Source organism: Cryptomeria japonica, chromosome 10 (assembly GCF_030272615.1).
Source record: "Cryptomeria japonica chromosome 10, Sugi_1.0, whole genome shotgun sequence".
Classification (NCBI taxonomy): Eukaryota; Viridiplantae; Streptophyta; class Pinopsida; order Cupressales; family Cupressaceae; genus Cryptomeria; species Cryptomeria japonica.
Window position 1 is genome coordinate 218,592,751 of NC_081414.1, and position 15,278 is coordinate 218,608,028.

At 31.5% G+C, this 15,278-nt stretch overlaps 1 protein-coding gene across 6 annotated transcripts; it reads left to right on the forward strand.

The window, feature by feature from the left end:
• Positions 1–2,041: 2,041 nt before the first annotated feature.
• On the forward strand, positions 2,042–8,324 carry LOC131040435 (uncharacterized). 6 transcript variants are annotated; one of them, XM_057973341.2, is made up of 14 exons: positions 2,042–2,434; positions 3,217–3,781; positions 3,881–3,944; positions 4,347–4,769; positions 4,889–5,013; positions 5,102–5,210; positions 5,433–5,578; positions 5,661–5,737; positions 5,820–5,952; positions 6,050–6,191; positions 6,329–6,395; positions 6,494–6,669; positions 6,734–7,879; positions 7,988–8,324. In XM_057973341.2, exons 2-14 carry the CDS (start codon positions 3,252–3,254, stop codon positions 8,231–8,233), a joined length of 3,384 nt encoding a protein of 1,127 aa, XP_057829324.1. In that variant the 5' UTR covers positions 2,042–2,434; positions 3,217–3,251; the 3' UTR covers positions 8,234–8,324. The 6 variants fall into 6 exon arrangements, with proteins under 6 accessions (XP_057829324.1, XP_057829329.1, XP_057829327.1 ...); XM_057973346.2 differs by having other exon boundaries at positions 6,332–6,395; XM_057973344.2 differs by having other exon boundaries at positions 3,223–3,781.
• The last annotated feature ends 6,954 nt before the right edge of the window (positions 8,325–15,278 follow it).

A 15,278-nucleotide genomic window follows, 5' to 3' on the forward strand; every position in this document is an offset into this window, starting at 1 on the left:
GCTACCTATAATTACCTCCTTCAATGATTTTCTAAAATAGTAAAACCATAAAAAAATCTCTTTGTTTTTTATCCTCAAGTGACTCCCCCATTATCTTACCATTTTCAAGCATTAAATGAGAAATGATCAAGCACCCAAGTGGTTGGTAGGTCAATTACCAACTCAAAAAATTTAAAACAAAAATGATCAAGGATGGGAAGACTAATTATAAACTAACAAAATGAAATACAAAAACATCCCCCCTTGAAACCATCCAAGGGAACAATAATTTCTCCTCAAGGTAGACAAAGGGTACCAAGAAGCACCAAGAGGCCAGAGCAAGAGCATAGTAGGTTAGCAATGGAATATGACTATTTGTCTCACAATTAGAGCACAAAGCTCTCTGCAACCTTCAAATTTATGATTTCAAAAATAACTTGAATGAAATTTACACATGTAGATATGAGATAGAGTGATGAATGAAAAATCTAAGAAATAAGATAAAAAAATTTAAAATAATTGATTTAGAGTCGAGATATAATAATATTATAAACTGAATTTAGAGAAAAATATAATCCATACATACTTATTATTTTATCTAAGACACTTAAGAACAAAGAGAAAATATAGAGAGAGAAAATATGCAAATTATACTATCATTTTAGTTATTTTCTAAATTGAAAATATAAAATTTGTATTTATTTTTCTCTATAGATATAAAGAATTAAAATTATATAAAATTTAATAACTAGGGTATATAAAATGCTTATTATATTTTGTTGGGTGATCCTCTAGAACATCCCTATAAATTACACATTCTTCTTTCTTAAACTTCATTCTACTATTCAATTTGCAATGCATTTTACTCCTTTGACATTTTAAAAGGTTACTATAGAAAGTTTTTAGATTCCTGCATCTTGCGCATTGATACTAAAAAATTTAGGGTAAAAATCATTAACTTATTAGATAGTTTTATAGACTAGCATATCTATATTTTATAAATAAAATTTATGTAGAAGATGTCGAGAGATATCTAATTTTAAATTTACTATTTAAAAGAAATAAAACAAATATAAGGACCATTTTGCATTGATCAACTCGTAAAAAAAATGAAGTCGTATTTAAAAAATAGATATACATGTAAGAAATTGAATGTAATAAAACCTACAACTAAACAATATTATCTAATAAAACTTTGCTTTCAAATGAATAATCAAATTTTTCTATTCTTTGGACTATGCATTTAACCCTTTGTTTGTCTTTATAAGTCTCTTCTTTCACTTGAAGCTTAAATATGTATTTATTGAAAAGGACTTTTTATATAATGTCTCCAAACTCAACATCATCTTGCTCTTCACAATTCAATCTATTTAATTCATTTGTTGTAACACCCATAATTTGTTCACTCGCCTCTTCAAAAGTAGTAACGCAAGTAAAACTAGCATGATCTTGCACTTTGGAGTGAAACTTATATTTATAATCACATTTAGGGAAACTCTCATGACATCTTTCACAATAATAATTCTACATAGTTAAGTAGAGAAACTTATCTTACAAATTTGGCAAGTGAGAACACAACTTACACATTATTAGAAACATAATTAGACTCTAGATCTCTCGACTCGTTCAATTTAAGATTAATAAAAAGATATAAAAGCGTATCACTAAAGATTCCTAAATCTTTACTGCAATGTACAAAACACAAAAAAAAATCAAGATATGTAAGAATTCTATTTAAATATTGAACACAAAGCTATCAAAAGAAAACAAAAAGACAAAATATTAAAACACAAAACTATAAAAAGTAAACAAAAATACAAAATATTGAACACAAAACTATTAAAAGAAAATAAAAATATAAGATATTGAACACAAAGCTATAGAAAGGAAATTAAAAAAAAAACTCTAATTTTTGAATTTCAAAATAGCATCAAATCAAGAAGTCAACTATAGCATAAACAATTCACAATTAAAAATAGTAACGTACCCGTAACATTCTAAGATCTTTTCAAAAACAATTTAAAAATAAACATACTAAGATCTTTCTACAAGCCATAATAAACATACTAAGATCTTTCTACAAGACATTAGCCGAGCTCCGCTTTAACACATCCATAATACATTTCTACGATCTTGAGAGCCATTGCCACAAAATGATTTAGAAGCCTCTCGAAACTTCTGGAATTTCTTTCATCGCCTTTTAAAAGCAGGTCGAAGTTATGAAACCCTACCTATCAGCGTATTTTGCTTTATAACAGGTTTCGCAGAAGAAGAAAATAATTTCCCCTGCGGAACCGTCACTGAATTGGCTTTTTGGCGCTTATAAATAATTTTCTGCGGCTTCAGCTACTGTTATAACAGCCTCGGGAATTAAAACTGCCTGTTTACAGTGGAAATAAAATAGCTTTGTATTTCAGAGAGCGGTTTCACAGAATTCGCTTTGTTTGTTTTTTACGTGAGAATTTTTGAACTGTTACATTCCTTCGTTAAAATTCTTCATTGCACTGCGAAATTTGTATATATTTGAGAATAATTTTTGAAATGTGGACAAATTTCTTCAAATTTACTTCTGTATTGTATGATTGGATTATGTTTTGAAATTAGAAATATAAAAAATGTCTTAAGAACTCAAAGGAATTTGCAATTTCAAATATTAACATGTTATCTTACATAGAAATATACGAGCGATTCAAGTAAAGAAAGTTAAATTTCAGGGAGAAATCTTGAGATTCAGGTAGTAGACGTCAAGATACACAGACAAAAAGGTTTTTAAATGATCTTCTCGTTCTGTGTCTCAAATCTTGTGGAAATCATGAGCGATTCAAATATAGAAAGTTAAAATTTGTGGAGAAATCCTAAGGTTGAGGTAGGAAGCACCAAAGTATAACAGAAAATTTCTGAATGAGTTTCAATTATCAACATGTCTGCAAATCTCATCAGAAAATCAAGTTCCTTTTAAATAGATTGTTAAAGGATATTTTAGATACGGCGAAAAGAGTTGAATTTATTAATTTGATGATCTGTTCTTCTAAATATTGGAGCCATGCTATTCTTACATTAATATAAAATTTAGAGCTTTTGAATATTTCTTAGCCTCACTGTTTTTGCATTAAGAACCTAAATCTTTGAGTGTGTTACAGGCATGACATTGTTTTGACTACTAAAATCTAAAGTTATTAATAATTTGCAGCACGGCATGTTTACTTTTGATATACCTAAACTTTGAATGTTTTGTAGGCACAGTCTTTCCATTCAAAATCTAAAGCTTTAAGATGGAGAAGAATCAAGAATCGGGAAAAGAAGAATTTGTTGACAAGCCGATTGCCGAAAATAAGTCACTTTATTCTATTGCCAAGGTCGAGGAAGACGTGAATCTAAATGACAAAGACCTATTCAAACTAGAAAGCAAGCTCAATAGGTTAATTTGCGAGGATGATAGCCTCGAATTTGTCTCTCTGTTTAAGTGCATCCGGAAGGCCAGCGTTTCCGAGTTAATCACCGGCACCGATGGAAACGCAAAATCCAAAGATGACGAGGATAAAATGAGCCGCCTTTTGCAAAAACTTCTGCAGTTGGCATGTAAGCTCGATTCTGTTGCCTGTGCACGAGCTATAATTGAAGGTGAGATCGGTCCTTCCTTACCTGTTAACACGCTTGATGAAAATGGTAAGACAGCGCTTCATCACGCTGCTCAGTCTCATTCTCACAATTGCATAAATCTCTTACTTCGTAATCAAGCCCGCACCGACATCAAGTCCAAAGAAGGTCAAAGTCCCTTAGATATGGCCTTGCTCTCCAAAAGGTCTTTGTACAGTTTGATATTTGGCTTTACAGGTTCGTCAAAGATTTATGTATTCGTGTTTTTGTTTTAAATGCTTATCTAGCCAAGTTTGCAAAACAGGATGCAGGTTGACTGGTCCTTGACTAGCGGTACAGCTGAGCTTCTCAGTTTAATCGGAGATAAGGTAAAGAAATATTGTTGTTTTATGTACCAAATTTACTGAAAAATTAATCTTTCATGCAAATCTTTTAGCAAAATTCCCTGTCATTTAAACATAATCATCGATTTAGATGTCAAAAAGTTGCTTATGTGCCAAAAGTAATGTAAAATTACTTCTAATTAGGAATCAATTTATCGAGCTGAATTGATATATTTTGTCTCGAAATTTTCTGAAATAAGTAGTTGCATCAATTTAGAGACTTAATTTTGTTTATTTACAAAGATCTGAGTTTATAATATACTAATCAAAACTTTGTTGACGAATTTGTTAAATATTGTCCGCGTATTTTAAATCTACTTTTTGTTTAGTTGACATATCATTTGTGCTAGTGATGATAATTTAATGGTCTGGTTACCAAAATTTCAGGACATCGCTGCAGTCAGAATTCTTGCAGTGAACACTAAAGACATTCATCAAATAGCATACAAAAAGGCCGTAGATGGACACATAGTTTCTTTCGCAATTCTGGTTATTGCGGCTACAGATTTGATTCTTTCTACATTGATGCAAAGTGACAATCAACCTCAAACAATCTTTGAAAGTTTGGTAAAAAATGCTGTCTCACTATGGCATATCGAAGCTCGGAATAGTGATAATAACAACAGTGACGATTCTGATAAGGGAAGCACGAACAGTATAACTCTTTCAAACATTCAACAACAAAGGAAAGTGCTTCTCAGTGAAATCGAACTCCTCCTGCACTTTAGGGAAAGTGTCATAAAACCTATCAGAGACACCAAAAGATTGACTACTAATGCTCTGTTCTTGCCACTCGTTCGAGCTTCTCAGGTCAAATCATATTTGACTTGAGCTTACGTTTGAAGAAGTCGTCACAAACAGTTTTGGCGCATTTTGTTGATACTTTTTATGTTAAGCTGTTAGCTTACTAGTTTTCTAGTTGATTGCAGACTGGAGATGAAGCATTGGTGAAATTGCTATTAAATGGAAACGTGGATCCCAGTGAGGCAGATAGCGATGGAAATACTGCCCTTCACTGGGGCCTTAAAGCTACTGCCAGTAATCAAGATACAAGGTTCTCTGATTTTCATCGAATCTTTTTTAGCTAGTAACCAATTGTATTTAATTTTGAAGAATAATTCGTGTATGAAATCTTGGACCAGGCTTATAAGTTTACTACTTAGTCACGGAGCTTCCGTGAGCGCAAGGAACAGATTAGGCTTGACTGCCGTGCACGTGGCAGCAAATTATGGTCATCTTCAAGGATTGCAGGTTTGAACCCTTGACATAGATCTTGATTTCCTATGTTCAAATATTTTTCAAATTTTCAGTCATGACAATTAGAATTACGGCTTTCGACAGAGAACATATTAATTTAAATTTCTATTTAATTCGGTATATTCTACTTTTCCAGTGATGTGTCGCAATCCTAGTAAACCTTGGATCTTTAAGTCGAACTTGAGCTAAATTTAAGATCATTTTTTGAGACCACAGATGCTTTTGATTCAAGACGCAGAAGCAGTTGACATGGTTACAGAAACAAAGGAGACCCCTTTGTTTTATGCAGTTAAAAATAATCATTTTGAATGTGCTATGCTTCTGCTTGGTTATGGAGCTAATCGTCAAGCATTAAATCTAAGGTTATATATTTGTTTTTTATTCAGTTTCCCAATAAGTTTCTCGCTATGCTATAACAATAGAACCTTGTCTATACCTGTGCAGGAAACAAAGGCCTGTTGATGTGGCAAAGACACAAGACATGAGAGAGATGCTAAATTCTCAATCCGTCTTTGAATTCGGTACTCAATGTTCGATTTTCTTTTATTTTATCTTATAATAAAATGCTTATTCAACAAGCCACATGATTTCCCCTTTCCACAGGTAAATTAGAGGAGTATCTGATGGCTCCGGCGTCACTAGAGATCACCAGTGAAAAATGTTTCGATAATTCTGCAAAGCCTCTATTAATTAAAGCTGGAAGCGGAAATCAGGATCGAGAACAACACGAAGACAGGTTATAGTCTGTTGTTCTTAAAACAAGTTTTGCTTATTATCTATTGCCAGCAAGTGTACATCAAACAAGAATTTGACATTTGCTTGTCATTCGTCAGTTCAAAATTGTCATTGTACACCAAAACAGAGATTTGCAGGTACCATGAATCTCCCAGTGGTTGTGTCAGAGGGGATAAGTGCTATTTTGCTCATGGAGAAGGAGAATTGCGACGAGTCAAGATGTTCAGAAGCACTTCACAGGCTAGTTGTGGGATACCTTAAAATTTATCAGTCATAAAGATTACTGAACTTTGTTTGTTACCTTCCCTTAATAGAATGTATTTTTTATTCTTAACAACTCCACATGATAATAAATTTATAACACCGTGATATTCTAGCAGCGTAGCCCTGAGGATTTAAACAAGAAGGTGTTTATTGGAGGCCTCTCCCCTTCAGTAGAATCTGGTCTGTTAGAAATGCTAATGTTTTGAGATAAAATAAAGTTCAGATTTAAAGTTTACAAACTAGTTGGTTCTAATAATAATGGATCTACTAACCGACAGAGGATCTGAGAGATATCTTTGAGAGTAAATTTGGGCCAGTTATAGATGCAGTAGTCATCGGCAGTCAAGGTGGAGAACACCTTCACTCCCGCGGCTTTGGCTTTGTGACATTTAAACACCAAGAATCTGTGGCCACTGCTGTGCAAGCACATTATATACCAATTTTTGGTAAAATGGTAAGAAATTCTATGCCTATATCACATATTGTAAAGTGCCTGACTGTTGCATAAGTGTATACAGGTGGAGATTAAAGGCGCAGTTCCCAAGTCCATGCTGGAGCTCATGAAAGGAACTAATATTCAAGAGGATGAGATGCATAAAAATGACAGAGAATTTGATGCTAGAAAGCAAAGTATATCATCATCATCATCATCAGCGACATCATTGGATAGAGATCATTTGTCAGGGGATGTGCAAGAAAGGAGAGATTCAGCGCATACTATCACACCATTTTTATTGCCAACCCCTGTAGAATCTCTAGCCTGGGTGGAGAAATTTAAAAGGTGGCTGCCAGTATTCCTAGGGGAAGTATCAAAGCGGCTCAAGGGAGGGGAATGGTATCCCCTCTCTTCTCTCAAGGGAGATTTCAGAGCAACCTGTGGCTTGGAGCTGGACCATGTTTCTCTTGGCTACATCAAGCTCAGCGACTTCATCCGTTCTATACCAGGCTTGTGCAGGATGAAAATTGTTCCTGTTGGAATGGGTCCTGCTACCCACATGGTTATTCTCCCGTCACTTTCAGTTCCAAAGCCTGAATATCATCCAAGGCATCAACAAACTATTGGAAGTGGGAAGAATTCATTTGTGGACAAAGGACGCACATATGCAGATGCTGCAGGACAAATCCCACAAGGAACATCAATATCTATTTGTACCCCTCTTCAAGCTAGCCAGTTAATTACAACTCCTGAGGCCGAGACCCGCTCAAATGCTAATATTTCACATTCTGGTCCTTTGCTTTATCATCAATCTACTTGTACAGGCAAATTCCCAATCAGAACCAAAGAAGATGTTCGCTACCTTACAAATCTTTTGTCTGACTTCAATGTAAATGCTGATGGGACGGTTCTTACTAGCGCAAATCCAAATACACTAGTTAACACTTACACAGTGAATCAACCTGCTGCAGCCATTAATTCTTTCGCACAAGCCACGGAAAGCACGAAATCACCTGTGTGTTATAACATCATGGATATTCCTCGTTCAAATATTCAGCTTGCTGCCCCTAATCAATACAACCCACCATCATCCTCTGAATCTGGGCAGGGACATGGACATCCCTTAAGTTTTCTCCAACAGGGAGGAACTTCATTTTTCACTCCGTGGACTCAACAGAAGCCTGAGGCCCAATTCTGGACATCCACTTTCAGCCCTAAATTATGGGAGGTAGTAAATAATTTACTGATGATTCCACAGGCACTCTCTTATTTCTGACTTTTTGAATTGGTCTTGTTGTCGTAATCTTACTTCCTTTTTTGTTTTGAAATTTGACAGAAGTCGCCTCATAGCGTTCTGTCACCGTACAGCCCAGCATACTCTTCGCCCTCAGAAATGGCTGAAAGCAGTATTAGTAAGGGCAATTGCAGAGTATGTAAGGATAAAAAGGCTATTTGGATAGCCGTGCCATGTGCTCACAGAACTCTATGCACTGATTGCCGCAACAATCTTAAACTTTCTCAAAGACCTTTGAATTGCTTTATTTGCAGTCACCCTGTGGATGAGTTCATTGCTATGTACTAAAGAGACACTTTGATAGTCTTAGATTTATGTGTGTGAACAACCCTTGAATTCTTGTATATATTATAAAGCTTCCAAAAATGTTCCAAATTTATGTTGCTTTTCGTACAGGATATTATTTTCGTTAGCAGAAATTAACATTCTTGTAAATAGGAATTGTCTTTAGTTCAATTGATTTAACAAAGCAATTCAGATGTTAACATGCAGCATGCTTTCTTACTTTATCAGTGTATTTTATCTCTGTCATTATCGTTCTTTATATTATTTAGTCACATTTTTTCCATTGATGACGGTGACATATAAATCAGAAGGGAAATGGTTTTAAATTGAACATGTTTTAGATGCGACAGACAAATTTCCTCAGGAGATTGCCCCTTTCTGATGTGCGTTAGGGGCTCCAGGCTGAAATTAAATTGACATTTGCTAACTAGACTAATCATAGGGGCTCTAGCTTGAAACTATTAAATCCACTTGTTCAGCAATACAATTATTTCTGCAAATTTAGTTGGGTAGATATCATTTTGAGATTTTATTTTTTTTTGTCATTGGATAAGTGTTGTATTTTTTTCACATTTACCAGTTTGGGTGGGATCAATCTTCTTAATTGCTTGAAAAATTGATCATATTTATTAGATTTTTTTGTGTTATTTTAGATACTTTATGTTTCTGTTTATGTATTAAGATATTTTTTAACATCATTTTTATAATATGTTTAATTATTTTCAACATGTTTTTTTATATCCTCACATGTCTATACTGGATCATATTTATTAGATTTTTTTGTGTTATTTTAGATACTTTCTGTTTCTGTTTATGTATTAAGATATTCTTTAACATCATTTTTATAATATGCTTAATTATCTTCAACATGTTTATTTATATCCTCACATGTCTATACTGGATTTATACCATCCACTATTCTCTAAATTATATATACACTATTTTGTTGTATAGATTTATCCAAATTATTTTTCTTTACAAGTTTTTCATATATATTAATTTATATGTTTTTATTTGCCTCTACTTATGTGCTGTAAAATCTAGATTAATCTCAATGAACAAGAGATAGGCCCAAATTTTATGTTCATTTATCTATATTTAAGAATTTTCAAACACCATATGTTACATGCACTTTATTTTTCAAATGATATATAATGTTAAATACAAAAAAGATATGTATAGATATTTTAAATACTTTATATAAAAATATGAAGAGATATCAATAATCTTGGATTTAAAAAAATTAACTTAAAATTTATTTTATTTTACTTAATTTTTTTTAATTTAGTTAAAAATTATTTTATAGTTTTAATTTTTTTAAATATGCATGTTGTGTTTTATTTACACGATTACAATATGATACTTCATTTCTTATTTTCACTCTAGAATGTCTACTAGTATGAATAGTTAGTAATATAAAGTTATTCCCAATCAACTGCCATTATTAGTTAATAAATATACAACTATTATTAGTCTATTGTTAATCATTTTGTTGAATGTTGAGCCATCAATCATATATTTCCCCAATTGTTTATCTTGCCATATTCTTTTTGAATTGTTTATTTAAACATTTTATTTGACCAACAATTTATTTTAGCAAACATTAAGGTATGATTTGCAACCATTTTATATGTGATTGTGTAGGTCTACTTTGTGTAATGTAAGAATTTGAGTAGATAGGGCATGGAGATTTTTAAGACTCCTATCTCGATTGCTTATAGATATAAAAAATGGAAGTGTAGAGGATAGTGAGCACAATGGCGGAAGTGGGCATAAAAAAAGATTCATGTGTAAGACATGTAACTATTTGAGTGTATAGCAAGAGAAGTCACCAAAAATGTCAATGTAGTAAAGGTAGTGAATCAATATGCTAGTAAGAAAATTTATTTTTCAATTATTCTATCTCAATAGCTTAGTTTGTTAAGAAAAATAAGTTCAATAAATATGTATAATACAATTAGTGCACATATGATCTAAAACGAATAACACGATAAATAGAAAGCAAAGACTATATGTATTTTTCCCCTTGTAAAATATTTTGCATAAAAGACTTAGCAAAGTAATTATAAAACTCAATTATTCTCTAGTACAATAATGAGTTTCTTACTTCACCCTTAAACATGTGTGGATATAAATTATAGGTGCTTCAAAATTAGTTTTACACATTACTTCATCCTTTACTTTGGACCTTCCTTGTACATGTAAAGTGTCTTTCAAGATTTTTTTAATGGGTTTCTTTCTCATATTTTTAAAAATAAATATGTTTCATGTTTGTCTTTGCATCACTGCCACTAATCACAACAATTGGATTTTTTCAACTAATGTGTAAAGAGAAAAGTAATAAGATGCATTTATCATCTTCTTTCAACTTAACATCTCTAGAAACAAGTTTAACTAAAATCAAATTAAACACGTTTAAATAGTCTACAATAGAATCACCATCTTTTATTTTTAATAAATACAAGTATTTTTTGAGATACAACTTGTGAAAGGGAAAGACAAACCCACAAAGACGTTTGAGATTGAGTATGCACCTTTAGTATCCTATGTTTCTTTAATCAAATATTCAAAATTTTGATATAAGCACATACTACTATACCTTAAAGGGGAAAGACACATAATTGATTTCCCATCAAAATAAATCTTTAGAGGAAAGATAATACAGTTTCAAGATCTAAAAAAAATTGATAGCATAACAACATGTAAATCAATAGTTTAATTTCACATGAAAGAAGAAGAAAAGAAGAAAGATAGTTAGAAAAGAATAAATATTGATATATGTGGGAAAACGCTTTGGGTAAAAAAATTGTACTCTCTAAATTGAACCAATGTGTTAATTTGTCACAATCAAGTTACAATACACTTGCAGGCTCATAGCCTTATCATGGGGACTATGATATTGCCCTTCTAGAGGAAATTTGATAGTGTGCCCTTGCAGAGAATAATTTTCCTCACTCCTCTCTTACACCGACACAAAAATTAGAAAATATATAGAGGTTTATAAGTTTAAAGTAACTTTTAGATCAATCCAAAAAAGGTGGGAATCCAAATGCATGTGGCACATATTTTTAAAAACTCTAAGAATGCAACAAACACTTCTTTAAGATTCTCTAACCCCTCTCACATGCCTCCAAACTTTGGTGCTTTGTTTTTGCTAAAAATAGGTATATAGATACTCTCACACATCTTGCAACTATCATAGAATATATTATAATTGAAAATACTTAAAATTATAAAAGAATATGTCATAATTGACTATAAATAGTTGATTCTCTTACAACATGTCATAATCAACTTGGTATCCATATTCTCCATGCGAGATATCTTCCAACACTTGCCTAGCCTATCAAAGGAACTGGTCATAATAATCTATCATACAATAATGACTAAACATAGGTTTCTAAGATGATAGCACATAGTAGAATATCTCTACCAAAGGGTATGTGTACCAAGGTGGGGGATCAAAAGGGGGTTTCAAGACACCACTATTTTTTTAAATTAGCAAAGTCTAAATGTTGATGAGAAATTGAATATATCTACACTCAAAATTTGGAGATGCAACAAGAAAAAGACTTTTAGTGCTTCGAATCTACTTTCTAAACTATTAATTTTTATTTTTTTGAAAATGGTTGAGATTAAGGGATTCAAAAATGGGAGCAACACAAAGCAATCCTATTTTTATTAGAAAAACATAACATAGAGTCTATTGTTATCCCCATAAAATGTTAAGTTTATTTTATTTTATTTTAAAAATAGCTCCAATGAGAAATTAGCTAACACCATATAGTTTATATCATCTTTTTTAGCTATTTTTTTTATGAATATATGATTTTTTACTAGTTTTTGAAGTGAACACATCCTTACAAATGGAAATTTGAGCATGCTCCCCCCTAGAATTTTTGAAACTAATTGAAAATAATTTTTTTTTCAATATGTGTAGAACAGGGTCTAGTTTCTAAAAAAATGTTTTTTTTTTAAATTCGATGAATGAATAAAGACACCATGCCCAAATTAGCACATGTTGGTTTTTGACAAAAAAATGGACAGATTAACAAAATAAATTAGAGATAAAAACCTTCACATTATTTTTTATTTTTTTTAAATAATAGCTAAGAGAGAGCTTAACGTCATTGTAGTAATTCTTGTTGTTTGCACTTGAAACATGTTCAAACTTGATGGATAGCAATAACAAAAATGTGAGAAATTATTTCATCTTTTCAAAAAAAAATCTCTTAGGCTTGAAATGGTCATCCAAGCCTTTCGGTTGGATTCCCAAGACAAACACTTGGTATTTCCCAATGCAATTCATTTGGTGAGTCCCAAATTTGTCACTTGCCAAATTTTTAAAAATATACTTTTTACATTTTAACGTATCTTTCCTTTATTATACTTTATGTGATGCCCACCTATATCTAGACATGGATGTTTTATATCTTGATGCTACTTTGAGGTTCTTTGCTTAAGTATGATGAAATGAACATATGTTTTATGGTTACATCTTAATTATAATTATATTTCTCGCATATAATAGTATTATGTTGAGAACCTTTATACTTAATGCAATAATGAAAAATACAATGTGGTGTAGTTGATATTCAATATCAACCTAGTATGAACAAAATCTTAAAAGGATAAATTATGGATATATTTCACCTATAGTGGATGGAGATGCTTGTTTATATGATGACTAAAAGTTCATGCTTCTTTCGGCAAGATGCTATATTGTACTAATGATTTTTGATTGCGTGTGATCCTATCTTAGATTTGAAAGAAGCAAGAGGTTGGAAAGAAATCTCGTTATGAGAAGGTGAGTACTTTTCTTATTTACTTTTCTCTATTACTTTGAAAGAAGATTAAGAGTAGAAATCAAGTATTATGGTTAATTTATCTAAATATGTGTTGGAATTGACCTTTTATCTTTCTTTAAAACTCTTATTAAAATGGTTATTAGTAATTAGAATGAAGAGACTTCTACATTCTATATTGGTCAAATAGTACCATTGTCTTGATCCTCATTATAAATGTTAATGCAAATAAATGTCTAAGTACTAACTTGTCTAGAGTTGGGAATTCTAATGTCTATATGATGGTTACTATTGAAACAATTAAGCTTGGTATCTATGTTAATATCATTAACAAGAAGAATAATGATAATGAAAATGTAGAATGTGTGATGCCCACCCATTGATGCAAATTACAATATTGTGATTAAGCAAATGTAGGAATATAAGACATAGTTACCTTTATATGAGGTGACATTGTCATCCATTTTAACTTAGGTTATGATTTATATAAGTATATCACTTTTCCATAGGAAGTTTAATTGTATACTTTACGAGTCATCATAAAATATATAATTTCAAATACTAATGAGGTAATAAGCATTAATACCACATTACTAATAGTGAATTTGAAGAAAAGTACCAAATCTTTATATTTAGGTAATATATTTATATTTAACAATAATATTTAGGAGTGATCTAAGAAGTGTTGATCCAATAAGAATGTAAATCAAAAGCATATTTATGTAAGAGATAAATGAACCGATTATTGTAACAACAATAGTGTGCTTGGATATTTAAAGTTATATGAGAATGCAATCATAATGGTATGTCACAATTCTATTAAATGCTAGTAGCTGGCGCGGTGAATACATAGAAATTGGTCCATATTAGATTTGATATTTTTTTTGGAACAGTTTCTAAAGTTTTTCTTTCAACAACTTCATTTTGTTCAAATCTGTCAATCATGGCAGCCCGTGAGACCATATTCCGGGAGGATGAAGATACGCTTTCAGGTGGATTTCTGGATGTTGGTTGTGCCTTGACCTTCAATGGCAGTATGGTCACCATTGTTTAAGGTCAGGTCTAATTCATATTACGATTACGTGATTTGCTTATATACTCAGTATTTAATAACTAAAATGTTAAGATAATCTCGACAAATTCCTATTTATTATTTTTGGGATGTGATTGAACATTGGGTATGTAGAAAATAAAGAATCCAGTAAATTTTTTAGTTAAGTTCTATTCAAACTGTAAGCTCAAAGATAACCCCTCAACTTTATACTCTCTGTTCATTTGAAATTTCTCCGAAAAATCAGCTAACCAAAAAAATTCGGCGGAAAATTTCACATTAAAGCTCTTAATATAATTCCTTATTTAGCTTTTTCCTTCTCTAGTTTTTGTAAAACCAGAAGCATTATCTTGTTCCATAAAAGAGTATAGGCTTAGCTTTTTTTGTTAGGCTTCATAATCTCTTCTAATGTCATTCTTGCTATATCTTTACTTCCACCATAGAACTAAGAAATCGAAACATAACAGTTTTATAAATTGGTGTATTAGATGTTATTAAAGATAATTGGGTATCATAAATTGAGTTATAAATGTTATTAAATGATAACAGTGTTTCATAATTTTAATTATTAAATATTGTTAAATGATATTTGAAGTTTCATCATTAAGAGTTATTAGATGTTATTAATGTTCATGGATCTTCATTATCTAAGTGATTAGATGATATTTCAGGACAATATAGACTTCTCAATTAAATTATGAGGTTTTGTTAATGGCTAAGTGCCCTTGCATGGTAAGTAGTTATTAGTTTCTTATTACTCATTTGAATTTTATGAGCATTTCTTACTATAAATTGTATCAAGGTATCAAATAGATATACTTGTTTTAATAATTTTTATGGACATGGTCATTTTGTGACTATCAAAGGAAATTATGTTGATTGTAGATGTCGAGCTTCGAATATTGTCATTTGAAACTACTTATACCTTGCAGAGGAAATGGTTATCAGAGTTATTAAGTAGGGTGGTATAAATTTATGTTGTTTCAATCCTGTACACAACGTAACATATAAGATCGATACTTACATAGTTTACACACTCGAAAGTAACCTATCATTTCGTATTGTTATATTATGGTTCGATATCATTAGAACCCTATGTGTAGGTCCTTGGAGAAACCTTGTGAGGAGACCTATGTGTGATTGATCCGTTTAGAAAAATAGCTAGAGTTTCATCTCTATTTCACCTTAGTGG